This window comes from Biomphalaria glabrata, chromosome 12 (genome assembly GCF_947242115.1).
Source record: "Biomphalaria glabrata chromosome 12, xgBioGlab47.1, whole genome shotgun sequence".
In the NCBI taxonomy this organism is placed as follows: Eukaryota; Metazoa; Mollusca; class Gastropoda; family Planorbidae; genus Biomphalaria; species Biomphalaria glabrata.
In genome coordinates this window covers 6,032,351-6,052,660 of record NC_074722.1, presented here as the reverse complement: position 1 = coordinate 6,052,660, position 20,310 = coordinate 6,032,351, and the positions used below count along the sequence as shown (strand labels likewise).

General features: G+C 35.5%; 1 protein-coding gene across 10 annotated transcripts in view; it reads left to right on the top strand.

Moving 5' to 3' along the window:
• The window catches only part of LOC106074483 (neurofibromin-like), a 63,164-nt gene that overhangs the window by 36,220 nt on the left and 6,634 nt on the right, over nt 1-20,310 (top strand). For 7 of the 10 annotated variants that reach the window (XM_056006433.1, XM_056006434.1, XM_056006435.1 and 4 more), the window contains 21 exons: nt 297-464; nt 1,642-1,765; nt 2,321-2,458; nt 3,069-3,233; nt 3,385-3,486; nt 3,824-3,961; nt 4,116-4,178; nt 4,716-4,833; nt 5,526-5,709; nt 6,571-6,745; nt 7,322-7,441; nt 7,824-7,941; nt 8,069-8,209; nt 8,617-8,837; nt 8,928-8,989; nt 9,504-9,633; nt 12,928-13,008; nt 13,489-13,629; nt 14,157-14,283; nt 14,712-14,843; nt 14,984-15,183. In XM_056006433.1, the coding sequence (XP_055862408.1) occupies nt 297-464; nt 1,642-1,765; nt 2,321-2,458; nt 3,069-3,233; nt 3,385-3,486; nt 3,824-3,961; nt 4,116-4,178; nt 4,716-4,833; nt 5,526-5,709; nt 6,571-6,745; nt 7,322-7,441; nt 7,824-7,941; nt 8,069-8,209; nt 8,617-8,837; nt 8,928-8,989; nt 9,504-9,633; nt 12,928-13,008; nt 13,489-13,629; nt 14,157-14,283; nt 14,712-14,843; nt 14,984-15,183 (2,848 nt within the window). The remainder of the gene's footprint in view (nt 1-296; nt 465-1,641; nt 1,766-2,320; nt 2,459-3,068; nt 3,234-3,384; nt 3,487-3,823; nt 3,962-4,115; nt 4,179-4,715; nt 4,834-5,525; nt 5,710-6,570; nt 6,746-7,321; nt 7,442-7,823; nt 7,942-8,068; nt 8,210-8,616; nt 8,838-8,927; nt 8,990-9,503; nt 9,634-12,927; nt 13,009-13,488; nt 13,630-14,156; nt 14,284-14,711; nt 14,844-14,983; nt 15,184-20,310) is intronic. The other 3 variants (XM_056006443.1, XM_056006441.1, XM_056006438.1) reach the window with 1 other exon arrangement.

Below are 20,310 nucleotides of genomic sequence, written 5' to 3'. Positions count from 1 at the left end.
TTTTGGTTACAAAATCAGCACTTTGTGTGTTGAGTAACCCACTTCTGGATCCTCAGAACACATTGGTACTAAAATTAGGTTTCTGGTTAAGTGCATTTGATATGCCATCTTAAAATTGTAATTAGAATCTACATAAGGCTCAACTATAAGAATGTCAGGTACAGCCTGATCGGACTGTGACAATGACACTGAGAAAGCTTGTACATGAAATATATATACTTCCCTTGACAGTGTACTTCTCTATAAGCATATCCTGTTTGGATGACTGACTTGTAAAAACCTATGACTCTAACCAGGTGGAGTTCCATGGATATGACCAGTACCAAGTTTGAGGAGATTATGTCCAAGCAAAACATGCATGAAAAAGATGAGTTCAAATCCCTGAAGAACTTGCACATCTTCTATCAGGCTGGCACTTCCAAAATGGGGAACCCTGTCTTTTACTATGTGGCAAGAAGATACAAGTAAGGGCATTGCACAACATTTAGCTATGGCAACTTTAGCCAGTTTAGTTTGAATGTACTAGGGTTGTAGGATATTCTTCTCAGGCCTAAACAATGATTCAGTAATTTTGAAAGTCCGTCACATGTACATTTTGTTCTTTATGAATATGAGATGTGATAATTTTTCTTTTCAATTCAACTCTTTTGAAATTTTCCATTGAAGTGTTACTGTAATGCTTACTCTAGTCTTGGTCTCTGGCAGTCTATAGGATCAAATGACACATGAATAATTCTGAGCTTTTTTTTTCACTAACACATATTGTTACCTTGGGTCTGTTTTATGAGTTGTGCAGTGAAAGATAAATAGTAGCAATTATTTACTAATTGTGTCATAAACCTAATATGAAAGTGAAAAGAAAACCAAAATGTTTTAGGCCTTACTGCGATAGAGTGTATTTTACTATCAGAAATTATATTTTAGTGTGCAGTGAATTTCATTTCATATCTTCTGAAATATTTGTTGAAGATGCTCATCCAAAGAGTAAATTTTTAATTTTTAAATATTTATTGAAGGAATATTTGTAGTGTTGTCAGACATTTTGTATCTAGTGATAGTGTCTATTCCCTATTGATCAGTTTATTAGGAAAAAAAAGTGCAAGATTTACAATAGCTCACTGTAGTTTTACAAGTCTTTTCATTCACTTCTTCCATCCCTCTATGAAGATATCTTTGTAAAGATCATTCAGTTACAACCAATAAAATGGATCATCTTTCTCCCCTGTGGAATATTGTCTCCTGATTTCAGACTTTTATTTATGCCAACTCATCTTGCTTGTTGATAGTCGGTTTTTGTCTGCTTTCTCTTCCATGTCTCTTGAATATTATACTACACTCACTGACATGAGTTTGAGTGTTTAGTGCTCTGCTTTCAAAATAAAACATTTTCCAGGTCTGAAAACATTTGAAGTGAAGAATATATGAGGAAGTTATTGAAAACTAGTTATTATTCAAATCTATTTGTTTACATTTGATCTCTTTGTTTCTTGAAAGTATATTTGATTTAATAAACAAACTTACAGCTTTAAGCTCATTTCTTGACATCTTGTACACTGAGTGCTTCCAGAAAATATTTATAGAAGAATGTATATGTGATTTGTTGTTAGGGGAAAGTAATTGCTGACATTTTCATTGTTACAGAGTGGGTGAAATTAATGGAGATTTGCTCATCTACCATGTATTGCTCACATTGAAACCATTCTACAACAAACCTTTTGAGCTAGTCATTGACTTCACACATACCTGCTCAGAGAACAGGTTTAGAGTGAGTCCAAATCTATGTCTGTATTCCGTGACAAAACATTGAGTTCAAAACTATAGAAATGGTTAAGTTTTAGATTTACTATGGCTGTAATATTTCTAAGCATAAATAGTTATTGTGGCATTGTGTTACACTGTATTTGTGTAGATCCCAAGTTGCAATAGTATATTTAGCAGAACCTTTTTTCCCCACATGATTTCAACACATCTTAATGAATAAAACACTTGAGAAGTGTTCACTTAAATAAAACTAACAAGAATAATTGTATCTCTGAATCACATTAATGAATTCACATGAAATAGATTTATTAAGCTAAGGTGTTAATATAAATGAATGAACCTTGACTTTTTCCTAGCACCTCTCAGGTCTCCTCAACCATAAGTTTTTATATCACAAGCTTGTTTTCCTTTTTTGTCACATCATTCTAGTTCCAACTATCACCAAAGATAAGACTCAAGGCTAGGCCTCTATGTCTTGATTGATTGATTGATTGGAATAAGATTGTGTGGCAGAGTTTATTGTGACATTAAATTGAAAGCCATAGTTTCACCTTTTCAGACTGACTTCTTGAACAAGTGGTTTGTGGTCATGCCAGAGAATGTCTACCAAAACATCACTGCAGCTTATATTTATAACTGTAACTCTTGGGTTCGAGAGTATACCAAGTACCATGACAGGATACTCTCATCTCTCAAGGTAAACACATGTCATTAGCTGCCTTTAGAGACATTGTTTTGTTCAAATGACTTGTACTTGTCATTTCACTTGTCTTACCTTTTGATCATTGATTTTGATTGATTCTATTGAAATGTGTTTTTCTTTTACACATTTTAATTTTAAATTTATTCTTTGGTTATTTTTTAAGGAAAATAAATCTGTTGTTTTTCATAAATTAGTTTTTTTCTTTTTGAAAGAATCTGTGAACTTATTTTAAATAAGTTCAAATAAAAACTGTAATCCCAGAGCTGGCACTTTTTGTTATGACAGTTTCCCTGTTAGTGCATATGGTAGTAAGGTCAAGCCAGTTATGACTGCCTGGTTATGTAGTATGCACATTGATCTATCCTCTTGCTGGTCTGTGTTTTAAACCTAGCCCCCCCTCCACCCCATTCCTTCCTGCAAGAGGTTTAGGCTAGGGCCTAATAATGTTCATTTCTGAATGAAAACTTCCAAGTCAGCAATCTAGACTCTTCAATCTAGTTTCATGTGCATGAGGAATGTTTATATAGAATACAATGTAAGATTTGTTGTAATCCAAAGTGTGGTGTTTGGAAATGTATAATTTGTTTGATATCTTCCTTAACAGAACAACAGAAAACTTATCTTCATTGACCATCCAGCCAAACTGAGTGAGTACATTGAAGCAGAGTCTCAGAAACTGCCAGGTACAACCATGTCATTAGAAGAGGACCTGAAGGTGTTCAACAATGCCCTCAAGCTTTCACACAAGGATACCAAAGTGGCCATCAAGGTACCTCATTAGTTCAGTGGCCTTTATAGTACTTTCATTTTGGGTTTGTTTATAACATTAACAAACAAAGCATATTTTACATTCAACAGTTCTCAGCCCACTAATTGGGATGATTATTGCTGTCTTACTAATGTGTTTTTCCTTCACTTAGGTGGGACCCAGTGCCATTCAAGTCACATCCTCGGAGAAAAGTAAAGTGCTTGGTCATCAAGTCCTACTGAATGATGTGTATTATGCTGCTGAGATTGAGGAGGTAGGTGTTAGTGCCGGAGTCATGACTAACCCCAGGGACCATAACTTAGTACACATACCATAATTGTCCTAATTACCTCATGTACTTATCAACAACCTGATACATTAGTTCAATCTTCCATTTTCTCTTTAAATTGTAAAGTCAGTATAAGGGTAGGGAAATTCATATTCAACAATTATTTGTATAATGTTTATTACCCTTTTTAGTAACATGAAGAAAGTGTATCAGTTTTTAAAGAGTTAATGGGAAGAACATTACTTATTTTAGTTATATCAGTTTTTTTTCAGTATCCATTTGACATGTGTTAATTGTTAGTACATCTGTTATACATTGCTAGGTCTGCTTGGTAGATGATAATCAGTTTACGCTGACAATAGCCAATGAAACTGGACCTCTGTCGTTCATCCACAATGACTGTGACAATATTGTACAAGCCATTATCCATATACGTACAAGATGGGAGCTTTCACAGCCAGTATGGTGTTTTATTTGTTTAGGATATGTTATTAGAATATATTATTAAAATATAATTTGGCCTGATTTTCAAACATTATGTTAATTTGATATTCCATAATACTTTCACCTCAATATAATCCTGAAACTAAAACTGTTTCTAATGATTCTAACAGGATACTGTAACAGTCCACACAAAGATTCGCCCCAAAGATGTGCCAGGAACACTTCTAAATGTGGTTTGTATTGAAACAGCTTTCTTAGCATTTTCTCAGTTTAGCCTTTTGGTGCACAGTTTCAGTTTTCCTCAAAAGGTCTTTCAGATTTTCTTTAGACTTCTCTTGCCTTCTATTTTCTATTCAAAATTGAATTTTTTAATTGAAAGTCAACGTGTTCTGTGTGGCTACATTTGTACCTATTCTTACCTGTCGGTCATTTATTGTCATTATGTCACAGTCTGGGAGTTTTTTGTTTGTTTATTGGATTAGGGCACAGTCAGAATAAATTAAGCAAAAATGGTCATTTTTTAGAAGCATGAATACAAAAGAAATGTCAGCTTTGTTTGACTAATAAACATCATTAGTTTTGTCTTCTTTGAATCCATTTCTAATGGGTAATTTATCTAGTCGCTCATTGTGCTAGCACTATCTTGTATAATGTAATTGTTATGATTTCTGCAATAAATGCCCTTAGAATTAGATTAATCTATGAATACTTTTGAAATGAAACTGTTGGACTTGACATGTTATTCTCTAATGATGGTCTCTATATTGCAGGCATTATTGAACTTGGGCAGTTCAGATCCCAGTCTCAGGTCTGCAGCCTATAACTTACTGTGTGCATTGACCCAGACATTTGACCTGAAGATTGAAGGACAGTTGCTGGAGACCAATGGTAGGATACATTTTTATTCTCTAGGTAGACAGTGGATACATGAAGTGTCAACAAGCTTTGAAGACTAGGATTAGCAGAACTCTATTAGAAATAAAGGGTTTCAAAAAATGTACATTCTATTAGCAGTAGTTTCTGTATAGTCTAAAGACTATAAAAGTAAAGTAGTGGCAATATATCATAACTCACAAATAGAAAAATATAATCCTAATGACAGCATAAGGATAAAAGCAAATTTATTATATATATCTTTGAACTTGTACAAATACTCTATCTTCCAAAGTGACATTATGCTATGAAGTGGGTTGTCTGAATCAGCTAAGAAAACCAATGACTGTAGCGTTGAAATTATAGTTGACCTAAACACTTATGGGCAGAATAATGTTTTTTAAAGAAGTGTGTGTGTTAGATAACAATCAATCCTTCTTACTTCATTTGTATTGAATGTAATTGTAACAAATCTGTTCATCTTGTGTTGAAACGGTTTAATGTCATAGAAAATTTAACTACACCTAATACAAAATTTGTAAAATGGAAAAGCATTTTACAGGTCAACATCTTCATGATAAGGCATATAAAATATTTTTGCCATATTTTATTTTGTTAATCTAATATTACTTTATTTTGTCTAACTATAAAGAAAGAATTCACTTGTAAAGTTTGACAGTTTGTTCACTGATGTCTGTCTTTCCCAGGGCTCTGTATTCCAGCCAACAACACAATCTTCATCAAATCTATCAGTGAGAAACTGTCCACTAAAGAGCCACATCTGACCTTGGAGTTCTTGGAGGAGTGTATCCAAGGCTTTGGCAACTCTAATATAGAGATGAAACATTTGTGCTTAGAGTACATTACACCTTGGTTACCTAACTTGACCAGGTGAGGAGTTGATTTCTCTCTCACTTTCTTTGGTATTAACCTTTAAAAAATAAAAATGCTAACTCTTGCAGAAATTATATAAATGCTACACTTGAAACTTCAACAATTTTTCTTCGGTGTTTAGTAGCTATCATGCACCAGCCTTTGATGTGTGTCTCCTCTTTGTACAAGTCTTTGCAAAGTGATGCTCTCCACTATTTTTCTCCACACACAAGTTCATTTTGTAGACATCAATATTTTGAATGTATAATACTACAGATTTAAAAGACAAAAAGCAATTTTCTAACAATTAGTAATTAATAACTACAATTTGTCATTTATTATTCTTGGTGTCACTAATTCACAAGCTGCATAAGTAGTTCAGGAGTTTCTGGTCAAGTAGAGCAGTTAAGAGATGATTTTGATTTTCTTTTGCTTTCTAGTAGATCCTAAACCATACACATTGCTATGATATAAAGGGATGCAAGAACAAGAGGTGTCTGTTAGTTCATAAATAGTTCAAGTGAAAGGATTATTCTGTTGATTCAGTAAATTTGTTTGATTATACTGAGTCATTGTGTAAAGTGAAAACACTGGGCCTGTTCCAATGACACAGTTTCAACTAATCTAAGTTCAAATTTGTTGTTTTCTCACTTGCATTCTATATTATTTGATTAGAAATCTGCAATGCTTAAAGGTGAGAGAAATCACATAATTGTGACTTGATATTTACATCATCATCTAAATTGACTGAAGGGGGGGCTCAAGTATTTGTTTTAGTTTTAATCTTCTTCAGTTTGGGTTTTTTGTCTTGGCCTTTCTATTGACATTCTTTGATACATGAACCAAAATGTATCTGCATTGCTTTTGTTCTCTCACTAGATTTTGTAAACAGTCGGATGAAAACAAAAGGCAGAAAGTGGCCTTAATTTTAGACAAGTTGATTACTATGACCATAGAGGAGGTGGAGATGTATCCATCTATCCAGGCCAAGATCTGGGGAAACATTGGACAGATAGGAGATCTGCTGGACATGGTGCTGGACAGCTTTATTAAGGTGAGCATTGGGCAGCAGTTGTTTGGACGTGTACAAGCTAACAATATCTTTAAAGATCAAGAGTTAACTTTATTAGTTTATATTTAATTCAAGTCCTTTTTGAATGTTTTTTTGTTTCAAGTCATATTTGAATGTTGTTTTGTTTGAAGTCATATTTGAATGTTTTATTTTAAGTCATATTTGCATGTTGTTTTGTTTGAAGTCATATTTGAATGTTTTATTTTAAGTCATATTTGAATGTTGTTTTGTTTGAAGTCATATTTGAATGTTTTATTTTAAGTCATATTTGAATGTTGTTTTGTTTGAAGTCATATTTGAATGTTTTATTTCAAGTCATATTTGAATGTTGTTTTGTTTGAAGTCATATTTGAATGTTTTATTTCAAGTCATATTTGAATGTTGTTTTGTTTGAAGTCATAATTGAATGTTTTATTTCAAGTCATATTTGAATGTTGTTTTGTTTGAAGTCATATTTGAATGTTGTTTTGTTTCAAGTCATATTTGAATGTTTTATTTCAAGTCATATTTGAATGTTTCAAGTCATATTTGAATGTTGTTATGCTTGACATTTGACAGAGAAGTGTGACAGGTGGTCTAGGGTCTATACAGGCTGAGATCATGGCAGACACCGCTGTAGCACTCACTTCTGCAAATGTTCTTCTTGTGTCACGCAAAGTCATCGGCAGACTATGTCGGGTAAGTAAAGTTCTCTTTTGAGACCTTGCGATCTATAAGGCAGATGTTAAGGTCATCTATTTCTTTAGCCAATGGTTAGCAAGCAGGGTGTCATGTGACCAGTACAATCACCAATGCCTTTACTTTCCCCAACTAAAGTCAGTACCCATAGTCCAGAAATTAAAAATTCCAGTCTTCATCGAGATTCAAACCCAGGTTTAGAAGCCAAGTGTTAAACCACTCAGCCACCGCGCCCCCAACTCTGTTGAGTATGTATTTAACTTGAGTTTCTATATATTGCATTGGTTTACTTAAGTTTCTTACATTATAGTTCTGTCTTTTCATGAGTCAAGTTTAATTAATTTAAAAAAATTGTTTGATACAAGTTGATTTTCATTTTCAGCTGATTGATAAAACATGTACATCTCCCACCTTCACATTAGAACAACATCTGATGTGGGATGATATTGCTATCTTAGCTAGATATTTACTCATGTTGTCTTTCAATAATTCATTGGATGGTAAGACTCTCTGATCACAATCATTTATACTGGTTTAGTTTGTGTTTAAATTGTTTAGATGTAGATTTTAAAAAAAAAATCTTGTATAAGTTATTCTCTAGAACAAGTTTCAATAATTTCATTTCAGTGGCTAGCCATTTACCATTCTTGTTCCACATTGTGACCTTGTTAGTATCCACTGGTCCATTATCCTTGCGAGCCTCCACACATGGTCTGGTCATTAACATCATCCACTCATTGTGTACATGTTCACAGCTACATTTCTCAGGTGAGTTGATTGTCAGCAGTTCCCAACCTTCTAAAACATGAGAACCATTTGACTCGTGTAGTCTCATCATGACAAGTTCATTGCATAATTAGTTAAACTATAAGATAAGGATCAAATCTCTATGGTTTAACATAAATTTTACATAGGATCCTCAAAAAAAAAAGGATGGGTGCAGAGTTTGAAACTAACAATGTGCATCAATTATAAACAGCTGAAATTCATTGTTATGAAATTATTTTTTTTACAAACAAAAATTGTATACCTGTACACACTTTCTAAGTAACAGGACAAACATTAATTGTTGCTCTTCAGATACTCTATAAAATGTCCCCAATGTTGTTTCATGATCTTGGGTAATATGAACAGTTTTCACTGTGTCTGTACATTGTTGATGTCCTCCTACACAGAGAGCACTCTCCAAGTGTTGAAGCTGAGTCTGGCAGAGTTCTCCCTGCCCAAATTCTACCAACTGTTTGGCATCAGCACTGTGAAGTCTGCAGCTGTCAGTGCTTTCAGGACCAGCTTCAGACCTGGGGACAGGAGCTTCACAATGTCACCACCTGAAAATGAGAAGATGCCTCTCAGTTCATTAGAAGCCATTGCTGATGCTTTGTTGGAGATAATGGAGGTAGGTCATACTATGGGCTCATGTTTATTAATTATCTAAAAACATCTTGTATCTTTATGTTAGACAAATCAAACCTTTTTTCCCTTCCAGGCATGTATGAAAGACATTCCTAACTGTGATTGGCTACAACAGTGGACCGATTTGGCCAGAAGGTAAAACAATTTTTTTCATATGTTTAAGAGAATTATTTTAGCCACCCTTAAGAAGTTAGTAGGCTTTAAAAGAATGTGTACGTTCAGTTTGTACAGATATTTGATAAGATGTATCTATACAAAAGCTGTTAAAGCATTGGGTTGAAATTGTCCTTGGTATATACAAGCTTTGGAATGTGTGACTAGTAAAAAAAAACACTTAGGTAGCTTAGGGGGCTCAAATTTGAATTCTGATTCAAGCTGAGTATGTTTAAGGGAATCATTAAGGCAGAACAGAAACCTCCCAGTTACCCCCTTCTCCCACATATTCACAAAAGAGATTGACCAAAGTGCCCTGAGCAATGTTGTAGCATGAAAAATGTGCTATACAACAGCAATGAAAATAAAACAACTAGAGTTAGAATTTCAATTTATTTTTTTTAATTATTTAGATTCTTGTCTCTTTGAGTCCCATGATCACTTCTTGAGAAGCTGTTTAAAAAAAAAAGGGTTTGAATTCATTGTCTTTTTGTAGGTTTGCTTTTCAATACAATCCAGCCCTGCAGCCCAGAGCTATCATTGTGTTTGGATGTATTAGCAAGACTGTGGTAGACTCTGAAGTCAAACAACTGCTCAAAATTATGATGAAGGTCAGGGATATTTTTGTGAGTACATGCTTGATGTTTCACCCTTTGAGTGTCAGGGCATGCTTCAAAGTACAGTCTTAGTGGTCAGTACATGCTTGATGCTTCAGTGGTCAGTACATGCTTGATGCTTCACCCTTTCATTGTTAGGGCAAGCCTTAAATCACAATCTAGTTGAGTACATGCTTGATACTTCACCCTTTCATTGCTAGGGCAAGCCTTAAATCACAATCTAGTTGAGTACATGCTTGATGCTTCACCCTTTCATTGCTAGGGTAAGCCTTAAATCACAATCTAGTTGAGTACATGCTTGATGCTTCACCCTTTCATTGTTAGGGTAAGCCTTAAATCACAATCTAGTTGAGTACATGCTTGATACTTCACCCTTTCATTGCTAGGGCAAGCCTTAAATCACAGTCTAGTTGAGTACATGCTTGATACTTCACCCTTTCATTGCTAGGGCAAGCCTTAAATCACAGTCTAGTTGAGTACATGCTTGATGCTTCACCCTTTCATTGTTAGGGCAAGCCTTAAATCACAGTCTAGTTGAGTACATGCTTGATGCTTCACCCTTTCTTTGCTAGGGCAAGTCTTAAATCACAATCTAGTTGAGTACATGCTTGATGCTTCACCCTTTCATTGTTAGGGCAAGCCTTAAATCACAATCTAGTTGAGTACATGCTTGATGCTTCACCCTTTCATTGTTAGGGCAAGCCTTAAATCACAGTCTAGTTGAGTACATGCTTGATGCTTCACCCTTTCATTGTTAGGGCAAGCCTTAAATCACAGTCTAGTTGAGTACATGCTTGATGCTTCACCCTTTCATTGTTAGGGCAAGCCTTAAATCACAGTCTAGTTGAGTACATGCTTGATGCTTCACCCTTTCATTGCTAGGGCAAGCCTTAAATCACAATCTAGTTGAGTACATGCTTGATGCTTCACCCTTTCATTGCTAGGGCAAGCCTTAAATCACAGTCTAGTTGAGTACATGCTTGATGCTTCACCCTTTCATTGTTAGGGCAAGCCTTAAATCACAATCTAGTTGAGTACATGCTTGATGCTTCACCCTTTCATTGTTAGGGCAAGCCTTAAATCACAATCTAGTTGAGTACATGCTTGATACTTCACCCTTTCATTGTTAGGGCAAGCCTTAAATCACAGTCTAGTTGAGTACATGCTTGATACTTCACCCTTTCATTGTTAGGGCAAGCCTTAAATCACAGTCTAGTTGAGTACATGCTTGATGCTTCACCCTTTGAGTGCTAGGGCATTTGTCAAATCACAGTCTAGTTGTGTACATGCTTGATACTTCACCCTTTGAGGGCATTTGTCAAATCACAGTCTAGTTGTGTACATGCTTGATACTTCACCCTTTGAGGGCATTTGTCAAATCACAGTCTAGTTGTGTACATGCTTGATACTTCACCCTTTGAGGGCATTTGTCAAATCACAGTCTAGTTGAGTACATGCTTGATGCTTCACCCTTTGAGGGCATTTGTCAAATCACAGTCTAGTTGAGTAGGTCTGAGGTCAACCCCTTAGGTTGCAACCTTAAAGGCTTCAAGTCACATCCTTAAGTTCTCTTTCACATCTTTTTATTAACATTTGAATACACCCCCCCCCCCCATTGTTTTTTTTTACTTTAGAACACCATCTGCATGTTTTATTCATTAATTTGAAGTGAAATATTTCTCTTCTAGTTTGATATTGGTTTGACCATTTTTTTTTTGTAATGCTTATTGTCATTTGTATTTTCCTTTAATTGTGCTTCGTAGTTGATGTTTTTATTGCTTTAGTAGCTCCCTATAGATTTTTCTGCAATTTTTAAATCTGCATGCTGTGTCCAGTTTTAGCACTAAAATATAGTGAATATGGAACATTTAGGCCAAATTTTGTTTATGAAATTATATCTATATATATTTTATGTGTGTATACTAAACTTCTATTTGACTTTCTGATCCCATGAAAACTTTCTTTGCCCTTGGTAGTGTTCTGCCAAAAATGCTACTTTATAAAAAGAAAATTTACCCCAACTGTGGTGTAAAAAACAAGGGTACCTGTTATGCTAAATTAACATGTTTAGAATCAATTTAAATGTAAATAAAAAATTAGAATTGAAATTTGTTAACTTTTTAAAAAATTATAAAAGTATACCAGTTTCCATATCTAGATCTAGATCTTTGTTTCTGTGTAACTGTTAGAATATTTACAACATGATAATGTTAATATATAAACTTTTTTTTTTTTTATTATTTTAGAAAACAGCAGTAAATTATAAAAATTAGCTTAAATTAAACCTGGAAAACATAAGAAAACAAAAAGGGTATCTAATAGATGCTCCTTGCTTTTGAGAATACCACACTGCCTTTTAAATCAATACTTTGCAATAGATGATTTCACTATTTTTTAAAGAGATTTTCTTCTATTGCTGGAGAAACTCTAAATAGCTGCGTCTTGGTGTATCTGGTGTACAGAGCAAAGGAAGGGAGGATAGGCTGTATACTTTTTTACAAGTTGTAGAGATACTTGTCTGCACTTGTTATTCACTAGAATACATGTCTCTAAGCTCTTCCATTAGTAGCTCAATACACATGTCTAAGCTCTTCCATTAGTAGCTCAATACACATCTCTAAGCTCTTCCATTAGTAGCTCAATACACGTCTCTAAGCTCTTCCATTAGTAGCTCAATACACATGTCAAAGCTCTTCCATTAGTAGCTCAATACACATGTCAAAGCTCTTCCATTAGTAGCTCAATACACATGTCAAAGCTCTTCCATTAGTAGCTCAAGTATTTTTTAGCACTGTTTATATTCTTTATATATTATATTATTGAGTTGGCAATGTTGAAGTTCCATTTAGCCTCCTTGTTGTTGTTTAGTTGCTCCTGAACATCTCCTATAGTTGAAAGACAATTTAAACATTCCTTGGCATGTAATTGTTAGCTGTTAGAGTACTACACAATTTAATAACTATTGTATAAAATAGTAAACACATACCAATGACCGTATAAAACATCCTCAACCTGTTATCTCTTAAGATTTGTTTTTACAACAATTTATAAAACATGTATATTGCCAATCAGATTATCACAACATAGTGTAAAGGCTATTGAAGTCTGGCTATTGAACACAATACAATGGAACACTGAGATTATTGAACGTAGAGACTATTGAGAACTGTGTCTAATAAATAAACTAAACATTGTGGCTGTGTTTGCAAAGCTGTTAGATAAACAAATTTTGTTGCACTTGTGTTTACTATCCAATATGTTGGACAATGTACTGTATTATCTACCATCCTTTTTGTCTTGTAGGCCTTGGAGTCCTATATGGATTTAACTTTGATAGAGGCTGTGGTCATGTGTCTGACAAGGTTACAGCCCATGTTGAAGCCTGTAAGTTGGTTTTGCAATAACATCTTAAGTTTTGTTCTAACCATAGGATTAATGCAACACCGTGAACAAGGAAACTGCTATAAGATTCCATCGAGTGCTAAATAAGAATAAATGAGAATAATTGAAATAATTCTTCAACTAGATAATTATTTGCACACAAAAAATGTACAATTCAATATACCAGTAACATTAGTTGAATTGAAGTTGGTGATGCAAATACTTCATGTCACTGAGAGGCAAGGAGTTAACTCAAAAAGGAGATTTTGTAGCAAAATATTGTACAAGCAGTTTTATTTTTTATGTCTATTTAAAAAATTCCTCTACGAATGATAGTTTTATGCTTTCTTTAATGAAGGTCTTCTAATGGCCTAATTGATGCTGTTACATTTGTACAAATATTATGTTCTGATGTGAAATGAAGCCTTGTCTGATGTTTTCAATTGACTGATGAAGGTTAAAGCTGACTTTTCTTTGAACTAGGAATCTCCAATACACAAATTTTTGTTCTGGGTGGCAATCTCTGTGCTACAGTTGGATGAAGTATCATTGTATGCAGCAGGCCTTGGTCTCCTAGAGCAGAATCTTCACACTCTAGATAACACTGGGCTATTTGAACACAAAGTAAGTAGAGACCAAAACATTCAGCATAGGTCATAAACTAGTAACTGAGGAATAAACATATCAAATAACAGCTACTTAATGGATCTATATTCTATTGGAAAAAAAGCACAAATAAAAGGCTTAAATTTGCACTCCAGTAGTTTGTAAATTAATGGCCAAGTGCATTTGTTCTTTAAATACTCTCAACTGAAAGCACTAAGAAAATATTTGTAAAAAAAAAATTTTTAGTGTCATTTATGCATTTCAAAAATAATATTTTGCTTGTCTTAAATGCGAAGTAAAAGTAATCATTTCTGATGCTAGTAGAAGCAAGTGTACTGTCATAGTTCATGATGCTAGTAGAAGCACACATACTGTCATATAATAATAATAATCTTTCTTATAACTATAAGAAACCAAAGTGTACATTCACTTTCATGCTAGTAGAAGCAAGTGTTTTTTTATTGGTTCAATGAATGCCTCTTAGTTTTGACTTGTGTAACTTGTAACCACTGTGTGTAACTTGTAACCACTGTGTTTGTGTCTAGTCCTTAGAACGTGTCATGATGAATGCCAGAGATCCCCTGGAGTGGCACTTCAAACAGTTGGACCATGACATGGGATTAAGTTTTCAAACGAATTTTAATTTTGCTCTTGTTGGACATTTGCTCAAAGGCAAGTGACATCACATTTGATTGAATCTCTTCACAGCAGCTCAAAGTACATACCAGCATAAAATAAAAAAGCTTATTATGTCTTAGATCTTTCTTCCATTTAGCAGTAATAATGCTAATTCGGATATAACAAAGTTTTGGGCTATCAATATTTATATATCAGTATAGAAGTTAGAGTTTGGACTGTATGCTGATCAGTTTTGTCAATGACTTGACGGCTGTTGGTACTTCTTTAAAAAAAATTAAAATATACACATTTCAATAGAATTGGTGTGACCAAACTGCCTGAACTTAGCCAGATTTGAAAGCTATTCTTCTAAATAACAATGGCCTGCATATAAGCCAGTTTGAAAAAAAGCTAGACATTAAAACAAAAAGCAATACCTGAAAAAGGATAGTGTACTAATAAACTGTGTCATCTGTCCTTAGGTTTCCGTCACCCAGCACCTACCACAGTTTCTAGAACCATTCGAGTTCTACATCAATTGTTAAGTATAACAGTCAAGCCTACAAATAGAGATAAGTTTGAGGTCACTTCACAGACTGTGGCGTATCTTGCAGGTACAGCTAGGCTAGTGACACAATGATTTCTGGCAATTATTTTTGATAGCTAAAATTTTGAAGCTCAAATCATATAACTTTGGTACAAGTTGATGTAAAACTAAAACAGGACAAGAACTAATGATCTTGTTTCCCTACAGCATTGGTTTCTGTCTCTGAAGAAGTCAGGAGTCGTTGTCATCTTAAACACCGGACACCCAATTATCTCAGTGATTCCCCATCAAGTGAAAGTGTCAGCTCTGACATTGCCAGCCAGGGTCAGTCACCTTCACCTTCCTTACCCACCTCCACATCAACATCAGGAGTCTCCACACCCATCACCCACCCAGCACCTGCTCAGGTCAGTCACTTAGCTTCTTTTACTGATAAAAAATGCATAAGAACAAATTTTGTTGTATATTTATTTTGACTTTGTTATCAAAATCTAAGACTTGAGATTATAAACTATTATCTAAAAAAAAAATCCTTTATTTATAAAGCTTAACTGACAAATAATTGTGTAGCTAAGCACTGCCTTTTAAAAGTATGTTTTATATTAATTTGCAACTCTTCTTTAGTTAGATCTTGGGAAAAACAAAGTCTTAACTCTTTATCCTTTGGGGAGGCGCAGTGGCTGAGCGGTAAAGTGCTTAGCTTCTGAACCGGGAGTCCCAGGTTCAAATCCTGGTGAAGAATGGGATTATTATTTTCAGGATCTTTGGGCACCTCTGAGTCCACTCAGCTCTAACGGGTACCAGACATTAAAAGTAAAGGCGGTTGGTCGTTGTGCTGGCCACATGACATGTAAAACATTTTACAAACAAACATTTTACAAACATTAACGTTTATGTTTCAAATAAAAGAATGTGCTTTTAAAACTATGACTATGCACAAAAATCTTTTAGTACAAAGACAAGGCGTGTTAATCTAAATAGAAATAAAACTTTACATTATAAATTCGAATTACATATATAGCTGCGATGGCTGGCACATTTTAAAATTTTGTCTTGACCTTTGAGTGGGCTAGTTGACATGTAATATTTTTAACTATGTCACGCTCCAGAGGTAGAGATGAACAACCCCCCACCTTCTTTTGTTTGTGTTTGTTTAGTCCATCTTATTGAGTTCACATATAGACAGGTGACCATAAGGCAAATTCGATGGATGTAGGTACTCTCTAGAGGTCACACGAGGGTACTGAGTTTGTTTACTTAATAGCTAATCTTAATTGAGGGCAGGACTTCAAGCCACACCTCTACAGATCACACACAGTGACCTTTTTCCACACAGAACACAAACTGATTTTATAGCCTAGTAAGCCAGTAACTAATTATTTTGTAGAGAAAAGTACAAGGCTCAGATTTCTTCATGCTTGACTGACCATGCCAATGTGTTATTTTTTTGCCTGACCACTTAACACTATTGCGTATGCTCAAGGAAAAAAAACATGTGATGGCCAACACCATCAACTATACACACTACACTAGAACTACATGTGTAGGCCCACTACCTCTATCTGACCAGGTTGTTACAATCTGTTGAACACACAGTCTATTTATTTTTGTGGGTAGGGAGGGTGTGGATGTTTTTTTTCTTCTATATTTGGTTTTCTTAATGCTCTTAGATCTGCATAGTTGTAGATTTAAACATTGATCTCAATAATAGACCAGACTACTTATATCTCAATAATAGACCAGACTACAATTAAATCTATGCTTCGTCATCATCTAAGGTTTAAGCTATAAATAGGTAGAATTGGTGTTCCCGCCGTTAATAAAATATTGTTCACCGCAAATGAATTAATCTAAAAAAATAAATATAGAACGCTTCAGATTCCAACTAATAACAAATAGCTACTATCAGTATTAAGCCCTTGAAGCCAGAAGCAGTCCCTGGACTTTAAATTACAAGCCTAATGACCAGTTGTTGGTCTGAAATTCATGAACACATATATCCACCCACTATACAAGCCAAATTGCAATTTACTTTTGAAAGATTTACATAGGTAACTAGTTCAATATATATTTACATATTTTACATTGACTATGCCACACACCCCCTTTACAGTTGGTGGACTCATACATAATACACACACACATGCTACACAGATTAGTTTGTGATAGGTCTATATGTTATAAATATTGTTAAGCCTTAATTCATTAATCATTAACAGAGTTTAAAGCAATAAGGTAAATAAAAGGAAAACAATTATTATGAATATAGATATGTTATTTAACAGTTTTGAAAAATGCTCAGCAACACAAGCTATTTACAAGACATGTAGGTATTCGGCTCCAGCTCTGGCCAAATATCATATTTTACTATCCGGCAAAAAGTACTATCCGGTGCACCCCTAGTTGTAATGTATCTGTGGTGACACGGTTGCTGTGTGGTCAACCGTGACACACGGTCAAGTGTTGAGTATCGAGAGTTAGGGGACTTGGGGGAAGTGACTAGTGTGTAAACACGAGAGAGAGAAAGGTCAGCGAGTGAAGCAGGAGATCTGTACATAACGTTGCCGTGTATATATATGTATTTGTTAAAATGTTCCACAATTAAAAAGACACTTTAAACGTAAAAGGACTTGTTTCTTCACAACTGGCGACCACGACGAGATACGACGAGGCACAAGTAAGTGGAAATGTCGATGTACAAAATATTTAGAGAAGCGGGCAAGGAAAATGGCCTACAAGGCGAAGAACTTGAAAAGTTCATTACACTAAAAATAACACAGGAGGAAGAAAGGGAAGAAAGGAGATTTAATAGGGAAGAAGCCAAAAAGAAAGAAGAAGATAGTAGAAGGAAGGAAATCTTACAACTAGAAGAATCCAAAAAGAAAGAAGAAGATAGTAGAAGGAAGGAAATCTTACAACTAGAACTAAAACTTAAAGAAAAGAAAGACAAAGAACAGCAAAATGAAAAGGAGGAACACTTTGACAAATACAAACAATTAGACAGAATGTCTCCATTTGACGAGAGCCAGAATGAGTGCATTGACTCATATCTACTGAGATTTGAGGATATAGCAACATCATGCAACCTCCCACAGACAGAATGGGCAAGAAGCCTCATGGGGCGCTTAAAAGGTAGAGCCATCAACATCTGTCTTCAAATGAGAGATGAAGAAAGAAAAGAGTATGTGGCCGTGAAGGAGGCGTTGCTGAGACAGTTTGGCTCCACAAGTTACGAATACAGAAGGAGATTGAAAGAGTCGACACCTCTGGCGAACGACGATCCTCAAATATTCGTCACCAACATGTCGATATACTTCGATCGATGGGTAGACCTGTCAAAAGTGGATCACAAATATGAAACCCTCAGAGAACACATCATAATGGACGCTGTGATGGAAGCTTACAATAATAATGTGAAAACATACGTCACGGAGCGAGAGCCAAAGACCATCAGCAGCCTGATAGCACAACTAAGGCAGTATAAGGCCGCACACCCAATGGAAGTGTTAGCTAGAGAGAACCCAAATGCGACATCAGCTTTTATGGTGAACAATGCTGCAAGAATGAGGACTCCAAGCCCTCTATATAGAAGAGAGAACGCTGACAAGAGCCCACCATATACAGGAAGAAGAGAGAAAGATATCGACATAAGCCCAAAATATAGACCTCGAAGAGAGAAAGATGAAGAAATGAGTCCAACATATAGAGATCGAAGAGAGAACGCAGATAGGAGCCCAACATATACATATAAGAAAGACACAGCTAAGAGCCCAACATATACATATAGAAGAGGGAAAGATGAAGATAAGAGCCCAACATATACCTACAAGGAACGAGAATACCGACGTAACCAGCAAAAGGTTCGTTTCCAATGTCAAATTTGCGGTAGAACAAACCACATTACAGACACTTGCTTCTACAACCGACGCAATAGAGTTTGGAACAACAGACCCAGAGATAGAGCATTTGCTGCCAAACACGCTAATAAACTGCAGGTATACCCGGGCTTTGTGGGAGAACAAATGACCAACGTACTGTACGATACAGGTGCAACTGCAATTTTAGTCGCAAAAGAATACGTCAACCCACAAGAGTACACCGGAAGAAGACAAGACTGTGTTGGTTACACGGGTCAAGTAACTACACATCTGGTAGCACGTATCAACATACACACACCGTTCATCAGTGGTTGGCATGAGGCTTTAGTACTAGACAATAAGCCTGACAACATTGGTCTTATCATTGGCTGTATCAAAGGCTCTAAACCTTGCACAGTAGAAGAATTGAACAAATGGAAAGAAAAATACACACAGAAATGTTCCATGGTTACTACAAGAGCTCAGAAGAAAGCAGAAGAAGTGCTAAATACAAACGATAACATACAAGTTCCTTATAACAATGAAAATGAAAATACAGAAACAGAAAATAGCGATATGAGAAGCCATAATCAAGTGAACAACCCGAATGAAATCTCCACAGAAAGTCAAGACCCACTACACATTAAAACAGAAAAATTTGTCAGTGAACAGAAAAATGACCCAGATCTAATAAAACTCATAGAAAGTGAAGCTCCACCAAGACGAGGGTTAATCAAGATAGGCGAAGATGGTGCCTATGTGAGAGAAATTCATCTGAAAGCAGGCAAGACACAACAATTGCTAGTTCCAAAGAAGTATAGAGAAACAATTTTAAAGCTTGCACATGACACCCCGTTTGCCGGACATATGGGAGTAAAGAGAACATTGAATAGAATCTTGAATGAATTTTTTTGGCCTAGAATTACGCAAGAAGTCAAGGCCTACATAAAATCTTGCCATATTTGCCAAATACATGGAGCAAAGGGAACATATATGCAAGCTCCAATACAAACAACAGACTTAAGTGAAATGCCATTTGAAAAGATAGCCGTAGATATTATTGGACCAATGCCAGTAATATCCGGAAGAGGCCATCGCTACATATTGACTGTTGTAGACATGTGCACACGGTTTCCAGAAGCAATACCATTGAAAAGAATTTCTTCCGAAGATGTCGGAGACGCACTAACAGCAATATTTGCAAGAACAGGTTACCCTCGCATAATACTGAGTGATCAAGGCACCCAGTTTAAATCAAATGAATTCGCACAGTTTTGCAAAACTCTGAATATTAAACAACAATTTGCTGCCCGTTTTCACCCCCAAGCAAATGGGATGTGCGAACGCCTGAATTCAACGCTGAAAACAATGCTGAACAAAGTAGCACAGGACAACCCAACAGACTGGGACAAGCTGATCAACCCCATACTGTTCGCCTACAGAGAAGTAACACACACAACAACGGGCTTCTCACCATTCGAGATGCTCTATGGCTCACCTGTTAGGGGACCCATGTCACTATACAGAGACTTTCTAGTAAATAGGAACATAGAACATGACGTACACACAGGATACGATCTTGTCATCAAGACAAGACAAAATATAATCAAAGCATGCGAAACTGTCCAAAAGCAAACAAACAGAGAGAAACCAGAACTATTGAGAAAGTTAAATCAG